At 30.8% G+C, this 19,886-nt stretch overlaps 2 protein-coding genes and 2 non-coding genes across 5 annotated transcripts; 3 read left to right on the forward strand and 1 right to left on the reverse strand.

Annotated features, from left to right (window-relative positions):
• Positions 1 to 2,565: 2,565 nt before the first annotated feature.
• LOC120255741 (peptide chain release factor PrfB1, chloroplastic) lies at positions 2,566 to 6,803 on the reverse strand. Of its 2 annotated transcripts, none has more exons than XM_039263501.1 (7): positions 6,587 to 6,803; positions 6,380 to 6,439; positions 5,899 to 6,119; positions 5,188 to 5,391; positions 4,117 to 4,332; positions 3,577 to 3,763; positions 2,566 to 3,061 (listed from the first exon to the last, which is right to left on the reverse strand). In XM_039263501.1, exons 1-7 carry the CDS (start codon positions 6,762 to 6,764, stop codon positions 2,757 to 2,759), a joined length of 1,371 nt encoding a protein of 456 aa, XP_039119435.1. In that variant the 5' UTR covers positions 6,765 to 6,803; the 3' UTR covers positions 2,566 to 2,756. The 2 variants fall into 2 exon arrangements, with proteins under 2 accessions (XP_039119435.1, XP_039119434.1); XM_039263500.1 differs by having other exon boundaries at positions 6,380 to 6,454.
• Positions 6,804 to 14,926: 8,123 nt separating this feature from the next.
• On the forward strand, positions 14,927 to 18,722 carry LOC120255742 (60S ribosomal protein L38-like). The gene is made up of 3 exons (XM_039263502.1): positions 14,927 to 15,009; positions 17,810 to 17,993; positions 18,563 to 18,722. Exons 1-3 carry the CDS (start codon positions 15,007 to 15,009, stop codon positions 18,583 to 18,585), a joined length of 210 nt encoding a protein of 69 aa, XP_039119436.1. The 5' UTR covers positions 14,927 to 15,006; the 3' UTR covers positions 18,586 to 18,722.
• Positions 15,664 to 15,779, forward strand: LOC120255746. Its single transcript, XR_005535092.1, has one exon. It is a non-coding gene; the product is annotated as a small nucleolar RNA U19 (small nucleolar RNA).
• On the forward strand, positions 15,865 to 16,023 carry LOC120255747. Its single transcript, XR_005535093.1, has one exon. It is a non-coding gene; the product is annotated as a small nucleolar RNA snoR138 (small nucleolar RNA).
• Positions 18,723 to 19,886: the final 1,164 nt, after the last annotated feature.

Here is a 19,886-nt window from a genome sequence, read left to right on the forward strand (position 1 = left end):
ACTTCTTTTATTTTTAGGTGTAAATTTTAATTTGAATAAAAAATGATTATCCAACTTTAATTTTATTTCACTAAGTGGTCACATAAAAGAATTTGATTTATTTTTTATAATCTAATGTTAGAATTTCTCTATCAGCAAATGAGATGGAATTGCCAACCAATAGTGTATCATATATGTCTTAACAGAGAATTTCTGACATTTACATCATAAACTAAAAGACTGGATCTCATGGGTAACCACCTGTTAAAACAAAATTGAAGTTAAATAACCATTTTGATTCAAAGTGAAGTTTGGACCCAAAATGAGAAAATGTCATAATTTGATGCCCTGTCAAAAAATTTATCAATTATAATTTTTTATTATTTAAATTTAAGTAATAGAATAAGTATTTATAAGAGCATATATGAAATTACTGAACAATCACAACTCCTATTGAATCAAATTTAATTAAAAAATTAGATATTTAATTCTTTTTTATCTAATAATTCTTTTTTATCTAATACTCCCTCCATGATATTTAAAAATTTTGCATAAGAATTAAGATATTATTCAATTTAGTAAAATTTAAAATAAAAATTTAATCAAAGTACTAAATTATCTATTTTTTGGAACCATATCTTTTCTTGAGACTATGAGTATAACTCTCTTTGATTATATAATTTAAAAAATGAAAGAATAATAAAATTTGATAAAATAAATAATAAATAAATATTGCGTTAGTATTATAAATCAACAACTATTATGGAACAATTATTTTCTTAAAATAACTAGTATTTCAGAATTGAGGGAATATACAAATTAACTTTAATAGCAAATGCGACATCTCTGGTGCTATAGGACTGAAAAGATGGTGAGTTCACCCCATATTATTGGCCATGTGCCAACAATGAGGAGAGCGAGTTTTGTGCTAAGATAATCCCACGGAACCGGTTCCATGATAGGTACTATAAAACCAAGATGTGACTTGATCTCAGCCGTTAGATTGCCTCGATTTAATAACTTCTAAAGTAAAAGACATGAATATTTTAAGATAATTACCAATTTATCCCTAGATTATATAATAAAAAACAATAAAATTTATAAATCCATGGTTAAAAATGAGCCACGTCTTTGTTCCATAGTAGTTATTACGGAACCGAGTCCACCGGATCAAAATTCATGAGATAAGGGTATTTTTAATATTATAAAAACTACTAATATGATAAAGATTAAAAAAAATCAAAAATAATGGTCTAAAAATTATGAAAAATTTTATGCCTGGGAATTGCTCAGAAAAGTCGTAATCTTCCAAGGACTTATAAATTATTTTATCTTAAATTAATCATTTGGTAATTTTGATAGCAGCGTGAAGGGGAAGCATGTGAGGGTGGCCAACCCAAACACTTGTGTAGGAACACCATATGTTCATATATATATATATATATATATATATATTATATTTATTATTGGCTTCTTTGATCAAGAAGGATACATGACAAATAAATTATTATTAAATATGATCATTCACATAAAAAAAAATTTAATCTCATTTATTTTGTAAAATAAGTGAAGATGCAAATTTAAATTGGGTTATTGTGAATTAATAGTTTTATGAAATATCTTACCCTTTTTTTTTAATGATGGTTTGGAAGTAAGAGCATGAGAGGAATCATGTGAATGATATAAATGATGGTGGCTTGTGAATGAAAAAGAATGCTATGCATTAGACTTAATTAAGTTATGAACATTGACTTAATCATTTTCTGTTAATTAATCATTAGACTAATTAGTTTGGATCATTGTCTTACCACTAAACCAAAAAGGATTAAGTTAAAATCATTTGGACAAGGTGGGGACCCTTATCTTCTCATCCTTCTAATTATTATTAATTACGGGCCATGTCAAAAAGCAATAAAATAAAAATAAATAAGTAATAAAAATGGAAGAGATAGCTTGTTAAAAAGACAGCTTTACCCTCCAATGAAAGAGGGATGTGTCTAAAAGTGGCAGTTGACTGTTGATTCAGCCAATATGTGGATAAATATTTGGAATTTTTTTTTTAAAAAAAAAACAACATTTGGTTTCACAAATTAATAAATAAAAAATATATATTTTTATGCTATATGAACCAGTTTTTAAGTGAATTAATAATTTTATTCAAAATAAAAAAAAGAATTAACACCATTAATGATTTTCTTTTATTAACAGGAGAAACCACATAATATTAAACAATAAAAATCCTTTGTATCTATTTAGCAAATCTGTAAAATCACTTTTTTTTTTTAATTTATAAATTGAATATAAAAGTGCAGTTCTATAATGAGAGGTGCATTTTAATATATATTGAATCCTTATATGTCAAAGGGTCCATTAACCAAAGAATGCATGTTCATCTGAGAAAATATCAATATAAATACATACAAAATCCTAAAATTATCCTTACATCAAGTTTCACCATTCATTCATACATACATACATAAATATCTGTATCATAAATTCCTGCAAAATTACTTTAATATATCAAAGAAGAAGGAGAAACTTTACAAGTATGCATATATATATATATATATATATAGAATATCAAGATATTACAAGGATAGATATATAAAAACTCAAGCAAGCCTGAAAATTGAACTAGCCAAATGAAACATGTTTTGTGAGTGAAAATTACAAACTTAAAAAAAATGATCGGAATCACACTCTAAGGATTTCAATACAATCTACAGATAATTCATCAATGAAGTTACAGTACAGAAAGGGTTACCGATGAATTTATGTCATTTCAAGCTTTCTTCACTCATCGATGTTGCGTACTTGTACTTGAGGTAGGCTTTGATGAATGACTCCAAGTTTCCATCCATTACAGAGGCAATGTCCGATGTTTCATGACCCGTTCGCACGTCTTTAACAAGCTTGTAAGGGTGGAAGACATAATTTCGTATTTGCTGCCCCCATTCAGCCTTTACAGCATCCCCTCTGATCTGTTTTATTTCCGAAGCACGTTGCTCTTCTGCTATCACAAGAAGTTTGGCTTTCAACCGGCTCAGCGCTTTGATCTTGTTCGCCAATTGAGACCTCTCCTCTGGTCGGTAAACAAGATAAAAACCTCTATTAGCGGTCATTAGTATTCTTGTAATTGATAGTCCCATATTGGTTAAGTTAATAAATATGATTATGAATATATCTAACATGGTATCTGAGCTTTGGTTAATTGGTTTTATTACATGGTTAATTGGTTTTATTACAATGTGATTAGGAAGACTAATTAGTATCAAAGGAGTATTACAGTAACTAATAATTGGATATGAATATACAAGTCCAAGTCTCCCATAAGATAAGGTTAACCTTATGGGTCGAATTGACTAAGCGGGTACATATTCTTGCATCAATCCTACCAATCATTTCGAAAAATCTAAGCATTGCCAAAAAATAAATTTCTAAATCTCAAAAGAAAATCTAAAAGGTATGTGAACTAAGTCTTTGTTTCCATGCTGTAAATCAATATTCTCAGACTCTCAGGTGTTGATCCAGGAGATGAATATCTTCAACATAAAGCATGATAAGAACAATGATTTGCAATTAAATGATTAAACAAACCTGTGCAACGCACTGTGACACCAGTCGGAATGTGAACAATACGCACTGCTGTTTCGACTTTGTTCACATTCTGACCTCCTTTTCCACCTGCTCTAGAATAGCTGATTTCCAGGTCCTCTTCAGGTATCTCAACATCCAATGATTCTTCAGGCAGAAGGGGCATGACTTCAATGCCAGCAAAGCTTGTCTACAAGTATATCAAAATAGACAACGTTAGTACTCATATCATTCTTCATTCCTCAACAGGTATCTATATCCAATGAAGTCTTGATTTCACATTTGAAACAATTAAAGAGAAAGACGTAATTCTAGCAGTGCACATAGAATCAATTTTGGCCTGCACACATTTCCATTGTGTCACATAATTGGCAACATAAAGTTTCAAAATGACTCTAATCATTGTTTGTAATAATTATCATAAGTGTTATCTCTAACTTCAAGGTTAAAATTGTACATCATCATTCCAACAAAGAGTTAATATAATTTAGTACTTAGCCAGAGAAGAAGTACTGTTAACTGGGAACAGACTTTGGGTGATACCTGGCGAAGACCTTTAGAATTGAATGGAGATTGTCGAACAATACGATGTGTTCCCTTTTCTCCTGATAAATAGCCATAAACATATCGACCTTCAATCTCAATTGTAGCTGATTTAATTCCAGCTTCTTCTCCTGGAGATTTCTCTACCACCATTGTCTTGTAACGCTGCTGCTCACCCCATCTTACATACATTCTGAGTAGCATGTCTGCCCAGTCCTGCTCTGGAGATAATGCTCAAAGATTTTAACATAACATTAAGGAAACAAGACACTAAAACCATTTCACAATAACATAATTCCAGCATATGCAAAGAATAATTGCTAATTTTGATTTAAAAGATCAAAATGACTAATTACTGACTTGGAAATTGGAATGATCAACATGAATTTCTAAACTGGTTTACAATCTTCTCCTAGATCCAAAGGTTCCATCAACAAATTCCTTCTTTCTGTATTTTTGGAATTTAATGATAAATCCCTTCCATCACTTCTGAAGTTCTGTCTGAAGCTTATAAGATGGGACTTGAAAAGAAATACACAGTCCATGGCTAAGCCTTATTCACGATTTACCAGAAGAACAACATTTAATAGGTAATATAGTTGAGATGTGAATTCCTGAAAACCCATTCTACCACAGTGGTGGAAATGTTAACTTATTGAAGATTTGAGCTAATTATATCAAAGGGGTCTGAAATGCAATTCATAAACATTTGAAGGCTTGGAAAAAGCATCAGTGTCAACGCCAACAAAAAGAACAATGAGCTTTCTGGTTGTATACTGAACATTTACAAAATGCCATACAAATGAGAAATTGACATTCTCATAATAAAGCATTCATATATGCATACAAAGCTGCATGAAACAAGCACAAAGATCTAAACTTTTAGGCTTTCTAGACCAACACAATGGGAGCAAACAAACGAACAGACCTAATGTTTCCATTTTTATTTTTTACTTCCACTACTTTGATTGAATTGTATTTTGGAGGAAAGAGGAATTTTGTTTTAATGAAAGAGACTGTTATTTACATATCATCAATAGCTTTATCAATTTCCCCCATTATGGCATTTACCTGAGCATCAGTTCCCCCAGCACCTGCAGTGATAGTGACTACAGCACCTTCCTTGTCATAAGGTCCAGACAGAAGCTGTGTTAACTCATATCGATCCAAAGCTTTGTTTAGTTCTTGAATAATCTTTGAGGCCTCTTCTAGAAGCCCAGCATCAATAGAGTCTAACTCCTCAGTAAGTTTCACTATTGTTTCAGCTTCTTCCACCTGCTCAGGACATGCACCACGAGATTAGAGATCAACATAACTTGCTTGATAATTACATAAAGAACTTCAAATATAGCCGCCAATGGCCATTTTGAACTGTGCATTTTATGTGTGTTGCATAAGGGTAAGAGCATGTACATAAACTCAGGATAATCCTCCCACACAAAAAAACATGACGCAAATACATAAAATTGAATTCTTAAAACAACAATATGATCATATTTAAGCACCAGAATCTAATCGAATATTTTATAGTTTGTCAACATGACGAATACATATAAGTGACCAATACAGAGCAAGTTCAAAGTAGTCCACCTTAAGGATCTACACATGTAATCTCTCAGGTAAAACACAGGCACAGGAAGAAAGATTAATGCCAAGATGCTGAGATTGTATTTAACTGAAATGCCCTTACAAGGTTTGTAGCTATTTTGGACATAAATCATAGGACAGCTCTAAATAGCACACCTTCAAAATGCTTGACCAAGATTAAATAAAATTTCTAACCTGGGATTTGAAATCCGAAAGCAACTTCATTTTATCTTTGACATCAGTCAAGGCAAGAAGTAATTTTTGCGCTTTTGGTGGATCATCCCACAAAGAACTATCTGCAGCCTTTTCCTCCAAGAGAGTAAGATCACCTTCCAATCGTTCCAAACCAGCAGAAGCCCTTACTTCTTCAACCCGTTCTGCACTAGTTTCAACATCCTTCCTCAAACTATAGAAATCTGCCATTAGAAATCAAAAACATCTTTCAACTCATATCTGGATAACACACAAAGGTTTTACTTTCAATCAGATAATTCAACGAAGAAGATGCAGTAAAATGTAAAATCAAGACAACAATGCAAAGCAAACCAATTGACATCCTTAGCTAGGCAGTTCAAAGATTTCAACTTTTTTGGGAATTTCTTCAAATACTTCAATATAAACTTCAGATTACTACTCATTTAAGATGGGGGGAAAGAAAACCAAACGATCGACGTACCTTGAAGGGCCCATTCCTTAGTTTCAGAACTAATTCCCACACTTGACTGGCTTCCAGAGGCTACAAAACGATCGGCTATGAATACAGCGAATCCATGAATTGAAAAGCAACAATTATTTTTTTAGAAATCAAAAGAAGTTAGAAACAAAAATTTGATTTTGAACAAACATATAGACAGACATTCAGATGCATGACGAGCTAACTCACCATGAAGGGGGACTGGGGAAGGTCTCAGGAAAGCAAAGAGAGGAGGAGACCATTTCCTCCGCGTGGTCTTGTATGGCCTGGCAAAGGAGGAGAGGAGCCAGGGCTTGCTGGTGGAGCAGGATAAGGAAGCGCGGTGCAGCCTAAGAGCCGATGGCAACGAGTGCAGCGAAGAGTCCATGAGAGGCTGCAGCAACAAACCAGAGATAAGATTTCGTCCAAATTTATGAGCATATATTAAAAATTTTAAAAATTAAATTTATTTATATATATATATATATATATATAGCTCTCTTCAAATCATAATTCAGTTTTATATAAATATTATTGCAAAAAACATAATCTACTTCTACTTTGCAGTAAATAAGAGTATTTAAAGAAATTCTTATGTAACAACAAGATCCACACAAGTAATATGATAGAAGTTAAACTTGACAAATAACTTTAATTGATCCATAGAAAGTAAAACTTGTTTTTGGTTTTTGTTAGTTTTTTAATTTTTATGGGTTTTTGAAAAATTATCTTCCTTTTACCATGGACATTCTCTATTGGCTCATTCAACTTTACCGTCTTAGAGTGTACTAACCTTTCCCTGTCTGAGGTATTAGGGCACCCTTATAGAGTCTCCAGTTTCCAAAGCCTGAGTGTTCCACTTTGCATAATTACTTAGAAGAGTAATTTTTTGCAATCAAAATGATTATCTTTTATTATGTGAGAGTTCATCCTTTCCAACTTTCAGAGTTCAGACTTACCTCCACTACTGTTTCCCCTAACGGACCTCTCGTCCCTTCCGATGGTACTTTTCAAGATTCTCGGGTTTATGCTACTCTTCATAATAGTTAGATTAACTCTTTTCCATATAAAATATTCGTTTTAGGCTCAAAAATATTTTTTTCAAAGATCCGTATCAAAACTCATTTTCCTTTTAGATTTTTAAATAAAGGTTTATGGATCAAATAAAAGTCATACTGCCAAGATAAAACTTACTGTCTACATGTTGGGGACCCCGTTAAGGGTTTTACCATTGTATGGTGAATATTAACTTGAGGTTGTTGTTGAGGAAAGTAATTATAGCTCTGATACCACTAGTCTACAGAGCCGTCATGACGGGGACGAAGACGTGGACGTTGGGGATGCCTTTCAACTTACTCGGACTTCCTGGATCATCCAGGTGAAGTAAAGGTTAGAGCAGAAGCTTGCTTAAGATGAGAGAGTAGGGGGAGAGGGATGCATGAGAGAGAGATGTAGTCACAAAGGGATTTTTATTTATTTCATGAAGATGGGAGGAGAGGTGTTTAGCATGGAACAAGGGAATCTTTATTTATTGCATGAAGATGGGAGGAGAGGTGTTTGGCATGGAACAAGGGATGTCTTCTCCTTACAAACTAAGGGGCCTTATATATGCTCCAAGACTTAGCCCTTAAGTCATATTATTTATAACAAGACACTTACCAAACCTTCCTATTACAAACATGACACTTACCAAACTTCAACAGTAAAACTACTATTGCTACAGTTACAAACATATTTTACACACTAAAAAAACAAAACACCGACTCCTTTACATAGTAAAAATAAACAATACTGCTTCAGTCCACCAAAATGCTGTAATATGTGATAGTTAGGAATCTAAATAATAAAGGTTTTCCTAGCCTTCCATCATGTTGGCTAGATTTTGTTCATTAATATTATCCAAACGTTTGGGAGATTCATCTGGACTTGCTAGCATCAGTATATCTGCTGGGATACTTAGTCTTGAATAATCTCCAAAGCGATACTCTCTTGTTCATGAGCAGACTTGTTTCATGTGTAGTTTAGTAGCTGACATTTGTGAAATAAGACTTGGAAAAGGATAGTATATGAGGAACATGTACTGGTCAACATATACCTTCATGATTTTTGTTTCTAGCACCATTTCACACCTTTGGTTGTCAGTAATTGTGGGGTAACTTCTTTTCCAATCAGTAGAGATTGTACATGCTCGTCATAGCTTCATTTGTCTTTTAATATCTCATGGAATGATCATATCTTCTAATCGGATAGGGGTTATCTTTTCTTGCTCAGGTTTATGATGGCGAAAAAGAGTGATTTTGATATGATGCCTTGCTTTATCCAGATAGCCTTCATCATAACAAGGAGGGATTGAATTTAATTCTAAATTTATGTACCCATCAATTTGATGGTCCAAGAGCTTTGAAGAACTTATGGAGTAGATGTATCAGTTGCTAGTAATCATTTAAAAAATTTGCTTGCTCTAGATTTGTCAGCATTATTCTGGACAGGTAACCATGTTTAAAGAGGTTGATGGCTTTTATCTGGACGCCATTAATTTTTTGATCAAGCCATTGGGACATATCTAAGGAACATTTTACTGTAGTGAAACCTTATTCACATTGACATTCAGTATCTTTGTGTGCTAGCTCTCTGAACACATTTCCTGCTATTGCAAATCCTGCTAGAAGAATTTCTTCTTTTGCTAGTTACCTTAATACTTCTTGCTCAGAGATAAATTGATCATATTGTGATGCCATTACTTTCTTGAAGATGAATTGTTTTACTTCTTCTATTGGTTCAGAAAACAATTCGAATTTTTCCATTTTTTACCTTCTTTCTTCTAATATGATTTTGTTCATATCTTCAGCTTCTTTTGTAACTTCTTGGAGTTGAGCTTGTATCTTGATTATTTCTTCATTCTTTTGAGATATTTCAACTTCCAATGGTTTGATTTTCTTTTCTTGTTCTACCATGTAGTCAAGTGTTTGGGGTTTCAAAGAGGACTTTACACTAAGTGTTTCAGGTAATGGTAAATGATGTGAATTTTGGGTTTTTTCATTTGTCTGATGGAAATATTTTGCTAAGGAGTGAAATAAGGAGATGAGAGTTTTTGGGTCATGTTTATTGGCCCAAAGGTTATCAAGAATGACTTGTTGTGACAGGTTTAAGTTGGCTTGTGTTCTGAATTTTAAGGTGGAGGTTGGAGGAAATATTAGAAGGTTTAATTGAGGTTCATGAGAAGATGGTTGATTATAGAAATTTTTGCCTGTCATTTCTGTAAAAAATAAACTTGTTAGTTTAAATAAATTTACATGCATTGCATGTCGTTGAGGTTTGAAGATAGCCAGGTTTTCACCATAACAAGGGACGCATATGGACCTACTGGTTTTGTAGCCACAGCTCTCATTATTCAGATGAACAAACCTTTGTCTATTTATTTTCTTTTTAGGGATTTAGTTACATAGTTTCCACAATTAAAGAAAACGCATATGAACCTGCTGGTTTTGCAGTTACAGTTTTCTCTAATGCGAATAGACAAACTATGGGGCAATGTTCAAATTACATGTTTCCCAAAGGGATAAGAATAATGGAGATTCAGTTTGTTGTGAGACTTCTATTCCTAGATTCAAAGAGGGAGATGGGCAGATGTTAAATTCTTGTTGTAAAAATGGGAAGTTTATTGTTTCTTGTTGTTTTAGGTAGTTATTCATTTCCCACTGTTTTATATTCTTTTGTATTTCTTTTATTTCTTTTTCCATTTTTGTAATTTTTTGTGATATTGTTAATTTTTCTCTCTTATTTCATTATTTTCTCCATAAAGTCTTCTTTTTCTTTTTGTGATTAAGTCTATAGTATTTTGTAATGAATTTACAATTTTACTTCTAGAATGGGTTATGTGATATTTCAATATTATTTTGTCTTTGAATTCTTTCAATTCTTTAATCATTGTTTCTAATTCTATAGTATTTTCCTTATCTATTTTTCTTTTCTTAGTCATCATATTTTTCTAATGATTTATCTAAAATGTTCCCTTCTTCTTGTATTATATTTTGTTCTTGAATAATTATACCTTTTCCTTTACTTTGTTCTTTCTTATTTCTTAATTTTTCTTTTAAATTATCAACTTCTTCTTCAAGAGTTTTGATTCTTTTTAATAATTGTTCAATTATTTCTTTATCTTGTCTGAATTTATTATTTGGCTTTTCTATTTTTTGTTCTTCAAAAGTAAAATTGCATAAATCTAATACACACTTCCTACATAATTATAATTCACATTTTAAGCATGTTACTCTATGTCTTGTTATGTGGAATTTATAGCATTTATCACATTTTGTTTTATAATTTATTTTAAATGGTTCAAATTTATGTTCACATTTTTCAAAATTTTCAACTTAGTTATATTGTTCTAATAGATATTTGGGATTTATATCTAGATTTTAAGTTTTTTTATTCATTTTATTTTTTTAATCATAACAAATATTTATGGAATCATATTCATTTCTTAATCTTGATCTGTAATTCCATAATCTATGTTGATCTTTTAAATATTAATCTTGGTGAAAATCATTATATTTTATTTTTGTTGGTTTCCAAATAGATTTATTATTTTCATCTTTTTCTTTTGATTTAATTCTTACTTCTATTAATGATTCTGCTTGATAATGGATTTGATCCCTTAAAGTTATATATCTTTTAACTCTTTTTAACCACAAGCATTGTCTTGCTTTTATTTCTTCTTTTAGACTTCTATTATCTTTTATTGTATATTTGATTGAGTTACTTATTAAGGTATCTATTAAGGTCATATATGTTGAATCTATTAAATCTTTCATGTATAACAACTTTCAATAAATTTAAATTGTTCTTCTAGGGATTTTTTCCATTTATTTAATCTGATTGTTCTTTGTTGATGTTCTAATAGATATAATTCTTTTCTTGGTATATGTTTTATATTCCATATCCAATTTCCTTGATTATCATATTTTACAGTTTTAGTTTCTATTAGTATTTATGAGCTTATTTGATAAAATTGTTTCATTGTTACATAATTTTTAACACATATTAACGAAATTGCTCTTCTTTGTTATATTTGATATGTTATAGTTGTATTTATATTACCTAAATATTTCCTTAATGGTTTTAATTGTTTTTCAATTAATTCTGGATCTGTTATATATATATTAAATCCATTTTATTCTTGGAGTTCTTCTATTTTTATGTCTTTATTTTTATAGTCTATAATTCTTATGCTTGTACTACCATCAATATTTTCATAAATTTCTGCATTACCTGGTCTATTTGATGTTGTTTAAATATCTATAGGTTGGATGTTTCATTCACTTTCTTCTAATACTTCTGATGAATAAAATTTTCCTTCTATTCCTTTTAGTCCTTGGTTTTCTAGAAATAATTTTGCTTAATTCTACAGCTGTTTGTCAATTGTCCTGTTAATGTTTTTGTTATTATTAGATTTGATGCATTTGAGATCATGGTGTAACCTTTTGAATTTATTACTAATTTTATATATTTATAAAATGTTTCTAGTGGAACTAGAAAGTCTGGGGTCATATAAATTATTTTTGGATGATCATAATTGATATTTAATTCCATGGATTCTATAGTTGCTTTTGTCATATTTTTAATTTGTTTTATATCTATTAAGTTTACTAAAATTCTTGTTCCTAATTCTTTTCTATGTAATCTTATTACTCCTAACATTATTAGGCCTAGATGGATTAGTGTATAGCATGATGCTATGAGTTTATTATATGATTCTTCCGTTATTAAATCTAATATAATTTGTTTATCATCACTTGTATAACATATTTCTATTTCATCATAATGTTCATATATTTTTGTTTTTGTTTCAAATATTCCAAATTTGTACAATTCTTCTAGTTTTAAATGGCATTATTGGTTTTCTAGTTTTTTGTTTTAAATGGCATTATTGGTTTTCTAGTTTTTGATTTGTTCCTAATTGAATATTTTTTACTTGATTACATAAGTCATCTATTTCGTTTTTACGATTTTTTTTTTCTTTTATACTGTTTTTTACGTAGTCTAGATTGGATAAGATAGTTTCTAATTTTAATAATTGTGTTTCTAAATTATTTAATTTCTTAATAATTAAATCCATTTTTGTTTTTATGATTATGTTAATATATTATTTCTTCTATAATTTGTATTGCTAACTTTAACAACTTTAATATTTTATATATTAGTTTTATTGCCTTTATATGAATATTTTTCATTTTAAGATATTAAATTTTCTTAATGATATTATACTAGTAATTAAGACAGATATTGTTATTATGATACTTATTGCTTGTATTATAATTATTTTTTATATTACTTCTTTAATGATTTGATTCATTGATGTTTTAATATTTGTTTATTTGTTTGATATTTTTATTGATATTGTTGATTTAATATTTTTTGTTGTTATATTTTCTGTTTTTTATTTTTGTTGCAATAAAATAAAATTTGGTTTATTTTATTTTTATGTTTTTTGCGATAATATTTATATTAAACTGAAATAAAATTTGCAGAAAATATAATCTACTTCTACTTTGCAGTAAATAAGAGTATTTAAAGAAATTCTTATGCAACAATAAGATTCACAACATGTAATATGATAGAAGTTAAACTTGACAAATAATTTTAATTGATCTATATTTATTGAAAGTAAAAACTTGTTTTTGGTTTTTGTTGGTTTTTTAATTTTTATGGGTTTTTGAAAAATTATCTTCCTTTCACCATGGACATTTTCTGTTGGCTCGTTCAACCTTGCCGTCTTAGAGTGTACTAGCCTTTCTCTATCTGAGGTACTAGGCCACCCTTATAGAGTCTCTAGTTTCCAAAGCCAGAGTGTTCCATTTTGCATAATTACTTAGAAGAGTATTTTTTTGAAATCAAAATGATTATCTGTTATTATGTGAGAGTTCATCCTTTCCAACTTTCAGAGTTCAGACTTACCTCCACACTCTGTTTCTCCTAAACGGACCTCCTGTCCTTCTGACAGGTACTTTTGGTGTTCTCCAGTTTGTCTTACTTTTCATAATAGTTAGATTAACTCTTTTCCATATAAAAGATTCATTTTTAGGCTCAAAATATGTTTTTTCAAAAGATCTGTACAAAACTCATTTTCCTTTTAGATTTTTAAATAAAGGTTTATGGATCAAATAAAAGTCATACTGCCAAGATAAAACTTACTATCTACATGTTGGGGACCCCGTTAAGGGTTTTACCATTGCATGGTGAATATTAACTTGAGGTTGTTGTTGAGGAAAGTAATTATAGCTCTGATACCACTAATCTACAGAGCCGTCATGACGGGGACGAAGACGTGGACGTTGGGGATGCCTTTCAACTTACTCGGACTTCCTGGATCATCCGTGTGAAGTAAAGGTTAGGGCGGAAGCTTGCTTAGGATGAGAGAGAGAGAGAGAGAGAGAGAGAGAGAGAGATGTATTCACAAAAGGGATTCTTATTTATTGCATGAAGATGGGATGAGAGATGTTTGACATGGAGCAAGGGATGCCCTCTCCTTACAAACTAAGGGGTCTTATATAAGCTCCAAGACTTAGCCCTTAAGTTATACTATTTCTAACAAGATACTTACCAAACTTTCCTATTAGAAACATGACACTCACCAAACTGGTGCTAAACCGTTGGATTATAATCTAACAGTCTTAGTAAATAACATATACAGCGAGTAAAAAGTTCAATTGTATTAAAAAAAAAAGTTTTCATTCAAGATTCATGGTTCATATATTTCGTATTTTTGATATAATATGATTCGTACACTCTCTTTCCACTCCACTTGTTCTTTATCTCTCTCATCTCTCTTATTTTTGTGAATATACAGACATTCATAGATATGAACGTTTTATGGTGTAATATATATGTAAAGATAAATCATCTCTATGTACATTTTTATAATAATTATAAAAAATAAGAATAACAAAAATAATATAAAATAAGAGTAAAAATGAAGAGGAGAGAGATAGGCGCAAAATGAGGGAAAAGAGTGATAAATAGTATATAAAATAGTACCCTTCATTTGTATTTGTGTTAGAGTGGAAAATGTGAGGTGATTGATTATTTATATTTGTTTGTTTTGAGAGAATGCAAATGGAGTTGGACGAGAAGAATGAAGTTAAAGCTGTTGTGAATTTTGTGCCAATGATCGATTAATGCACATTTATACATTTGTTATCTATGTATGTATGTCAAAGATTGAACTTTGGCATATATATATATATATATATATATAATTCGTCATCTAATGAATAAAAACATGCTTAAATTTCACATTTAGAGATAATTTTAAAGTAATCATTAAATTATCATCTAAATAAAGATCATCTGATTGCTATTGATTTTTTTTAAGTAAAAAAATTAATACAATTACCGTTAGATTTTGATATGAGTGACGGGACTTGCGTGTGTGTATATATATATATATTAATATATAATTAATTAACATAGAGTAAATCCAATGTTTTTCTACTTCAGTCTGACCTGTGAATATCACGTGCGATGCACGTGAGCTAGATTAGGGTTTTGAGGACGAGTCTATAAAGACACTCTTTCGAAGTGATTGGTCTTCGGAGGGTGGACGACGCCGACGAGATCACATCGGCAAGATGGTATTCTTTTCTTCATTCTTCTTTTGAATTTTTTCCTGTTGATTTAATCCTTATTCGTTCCTTTATCCTGTTATCATGGTGGAATTTGATATTGTTTTCATTTCCAATGGAAAAATTCAAGCTTTTTTATGGTATAAACATATATTGTGGGTTCTTATTTTCATTAAGATTACTGTTTTCTTGGTTAAGATCTGAGCTTTTGTAGGTGCAGGCGAATGTGAGTTTCTTTTTTATTTTATTTTATTTTATTTTTTAAATAGAAGTAGGTTTCCTTCATTTTTGATTACTGAGCTATTGGAGCCTTTGTAGGGTTGTTGTATTCTAAAGGGGTTTGATCAGTATATTTATGTTTTTTTTTCTGTGATTTGAGGGGAATGAATACTTTTCAATTCCACATTAAAACTGATAATGGAATTCGTTTAATGTTTTCTTATTGTGTTGAGAGTATAGGCTAAATAAGATGAAGGAAAATTTTTATTTTAACTGCTTGGATTAAGAAAATGAATTACATAAGCATGAATTTTGGTTTTTTTATCAGATGAAATATGTATATATATATATATTTTCTAGCAAAACTCAAGCGTCTTGTTTGTTGTATGTTGGTGCCTCTTTGAGTAGCCATATGGTTATCTGAGTTTTAACTCAAAATTTACCATCTGGCTTAGTTAGGAGGCACATAAAAATTGGTTTTTTTTAACCATCTTAGGCCTTTTTGAGGGGGCATTATGCTATATAGCCATATGGTGTCCTCCAAGCAGCCTTAGATATCTTTCCATGTATCAACCTTGAAAGTCCTAGTGGTGTGCTTGATTTTGTTGTTGTGTTTCTTTTTTCTATTATACAAATTAGTTAGGAATGGCCTCCGAATAACTAGATGCGAGTAAATATGATCTGCATCTGGCTCAGACAGAGGCCAAGAGTGAGAACAAGGGCATAGCTATGTCTCTTGGCTGAATCCTTTTGAGGGAAGGGAAATTATATGTTAGTTCCTTTCTTAGATGGCTTCAGATATCTCATCTAAATTTTGGCTGATCTAGTTACCAATATGATAAGTTAATTGTTGTTTGGTTTTGTAATCCATTTTGTTCCTCCAATCTGGATATTGTTTTTGTTGTTAGCACATTTGTTCTTGGTTAGGATGATCTCTAGTAAGCAAAAGATCAGAGTTCTTTCTTTTCAACTCACCTTAGAGATCAAACAGAGTGATGATGGAGTGTGAAATAGATTCTAAAGAAAAGAATTGATAAATGAGAGAAGAGAAAAGGGAGAGGTATTAGGGAAAAGAGGGAGAGTAATAGAGATTGAAGATGAGGATGGAGGAGGTAGGGTTAGGGGTGGCAATTATCTGTCCGGACCCGCTGGCCCGGTTTTGTCCGGCCCGGAATAAAAAGGGTTTGGACATAAGGTTTGCAAATGCGGGCCGGGTCCGGACATAGATATTCGGACAACCGGGCCCTTTTAATCCCTAAAACTTTAAAAGCCCACAACCTAGCCCATTTGTTTTAAGCCCATTCTTCTAAAAACTTTAATCATATTATTGATGTGCATTTAATGTGAATTAAATTATTTTTGTATAATTTAATATTTGAGCTGAACTTAAAAATAAACTTATAGAATTCGGACAAATTTGGACATCGGACAACCCGGTTTTAAAATAAACCGGTTTGGACATGCTCAAGTTGTCGGTTCACCTCGAGCCGAGTCCGGACACAAGTTTTTCTATTTATATTAGTAGTTGTCCGGACCCGGTTTTGTCCGGAACTGAATTTTTGCCACCCCTAGGTAGGGTGATTAGAGAAACAAGGGGAAGAAGAGAGGCTGTAGATGTGTTAAATAATATTGATTTAGAAAAAGCACTGGTTTGATTTTGACTTAGTGGTAGATGTGCACAAATCCAAGTAACCTATGGTTTGCAGCCAATTGTGAAATTTATCTGAGGGCAATACATGCAGAAAACCTGAACACCCGAAAGTTGATTACTGATTGGCTGATTGCCTGGTTCTTGAGATACCTTTGGTAACTTTTATTGTTGGTTATTGAAAAAAATTTTTGTACCAGAACGTTTTTCAAAGATTACTGTTATTTGAGGACTTTATAATGTCAACAATTCGTGGTGAAATTCTTTTGCCATCCTGAATGCTAGTTTATATGGATCATTTTGTACTGTTATGGTGTTGGTATTTAATTTGGGTCTTGGGATGTATGATTTATGCAAATCTCTTTGATAGTTTATTTGTATTTTAGCAATTGCTTTGGGATAACCCTAAAAGTTCAGTCCAAATTAAAGTGCAAAATTAGTGCCTGCTCCATCCCAAGGCAAAGTGTTGTAGCAGTCCTTCACTAGTGTTTTGAATTCACTTGAAAATATTGACTTTATTTATTTGTCCCTGGTCAATGTATTTGACGAATGCCCTGACAAAGTTGGGGGTATCTTCCATTCAAAGGTCTGATTTATTGTTTTAGTTTTTTTTCCCAAGAGTAGGGAAAGACTGATTGCAATACTCCAAAATTCATCTCAGTCTGGGGGGCTGAGTAGACAATCCAAGTGGAATTTTGACAAATAATAATGTCCTTGGGGTCGAATAAATAAATTACAAAAGCTTTCTACAAAAATTCTTTGTATTTTCACACCTAATTTCATGTTTTTGGAGATTAATCTCTTTCTGTTTTGTGTCACTATTTTTATGTGAATTTTCATTTCATGGGTGTTTGATCGATATGACATTATCTTTGCAATTTTTTTAAGTCTTGCAATGGAAATGTTTAAATTTTCTTTGCCTGATTCTTTTTCTATCAACAGCCTAAGCAGATACATGAAATTAAGGATTTCCTTCTCACAGCCAGAAGAAAAGATGCACGTTCTGTGAAGATAAAGAAGAGCAAAGACGTCGTCAAGTTCAAAGTCCGATGCTCCAAGTACCTCTACACACTTTGTGTATTTGACCCTGAAAAAGCAGACAAGCTGAAGCAATCTCTCCCTCCAGGCAAGTATCATTATTTATCACTCTAATGGCTTTGATTTCTAACTGCAAACACATTAAGTCGTATCTGAATTGTTATTTGCCTTGTTCATGTGATAACCTTTGTTGTGCTCATTACATGGTATTGCTTGTTATTTTTGAACAAAAAAATGACTACCGTGCTTGGTTATTTTTGAACAAAATATGACAGCCAAAGTACAATGTAATGGTTTATCCACAGTACACTGTTAACCACATGCTACATGTGTGTTAATGAATTACATGGATGGTATACATTTAACTCCCACATCACATGGAACATTAAAAATGAATGACAATGTTCAGAGTGATGACCGGTGCAATTTACTCATTTTGCTACATTGTATGTATTTTGTTGCTTGAAATGCTTACATAGTGTGACATACTTAAAAAAAATGATTATTGCTTGGGTACATGTATAGAGAATTTTCATCTTGAAATATTAAACTTTGTTTTTTGTTCAAGAAACTTGTTTCTATTGCAGTGAATTTGTTAATATTGCAGTGTCAAAACAATTCTTGGTTGATGACTGAAAGTGTGCATTTGTTATGCAGGTCTCACTGTTCAAGATATATGAAGAACAAGTCTCTAGTTGTACTATGCTTGATAATTAAATGAACTAATTGTGTTTTTTTCCAAGCGAACAACCACTACTGATCTTAAAATGTTCATTGGCAGTTTCATTTTATATGGATATATATTCTTTTTTTTTCCCATTATTATTATTTTTGCTTTTTTCTTTGGTATTGTTTGTTGAAGTAAAAACTTGTAGACTTTGTTTTCTAGGAATACTACCTGATTTGGTTATGAATCAAAGATTTAGTACATGAATAGCTCCTTTTCAAATAATCTCTTTCATTTTAAGCACAAAAGGTTGTTTTTTAAAATAATATTAAAAAAATTCTCTAAAAGTTTATGCACCATTCAAAGACTTATGTAAAAAATGGAAGGAAATATTAAAATAGATAATTTTTGGTTTGTTAGACTCTTTTCCTGTAAAATTGTGGAGTGTATTTAAATGTAAGAAAATTATTTTTTTAAAATCTCAGTTGCAAATAGTATTATAAAAAAAAAAGCATTTTAAGCGTGGTGTGAAATTTTATATTTATATTTTGATGTGTTTATGTTTTTCTATTCAAGACAAAGTAAATATCTTTGCCTTGATTTATTTTTAGTTATATTTTCACTTTTTTTAGGTCTTGTTTGGATTGGTTTTTGAAAAACTCAAAAATATTTTTTTATAAGTTAAGTATTTTTAGGTTAAAAAAAAATTGTTTGTATTGATTTTTTTGCAAAAGCAAAGTTGTAAAAATCTAAAAACAATTTTTAGCAGTCTACTATAAACAAAGTTTTTCTAATCTAAATATAAAATACAAAAAAAAGTCTTGAAGACTTTTTCATAAACACTTCTGCTAAGCTGAGAAAAAGTACTTTTTTGATTAGCCAATCCAAACAAGATTTAATTTAAATGTTGCTCAAGGATGATATTTGTGGGGACAAATCTAGTATTGCAAATTTGGTAGCTAATCAATGTGACAGTTCTTGTTCTGTTTATTTAAAGATCAATACGAGGAATTTTTACTAACAAGTTGTTTGTCAAGGATTTCAAGATGTTTCATTATTGCAAAAATCAATCATCTTGATGCACCACCAAATAGTTATTAAAGCTTCCCAAAAATCAATTTTTTTTCTTACTAATGATGTGACATGTATATGTAAACATAAGTAATTAAATTAGTCAATAAAGTGTGAGATAAAATTAAAATATAAAATTACAATGGTATTATGAAAGTATTAGTTTTTTCAAACTAATATAAGAAAATGAGTTTATTCCCAAATATATAAATTATCATTATTTTTTTAATAATTTTTTTTTAA

This window comes from Dioscorea cayenensis, unplaced genomic scaffold, assembly GCF_009730915.1.
Source record: "Dioscorea cayenensis subsp. rotundata cultivar TDr96_F1 unplaced genomic scaffold, TDr96_F1_v2_PseudoChromosome.rev07_lg8_w22 25.fasta BLBR01001181.1, whole genome shotgun sequence".
Lineage (NCBI taxonomy): Eukaryota > Viridiplantae > Streptophyta > Magnoliopsida > Dioscoreales > Dioscoreaceae > Dioscorea > Dioscorea cayenensis.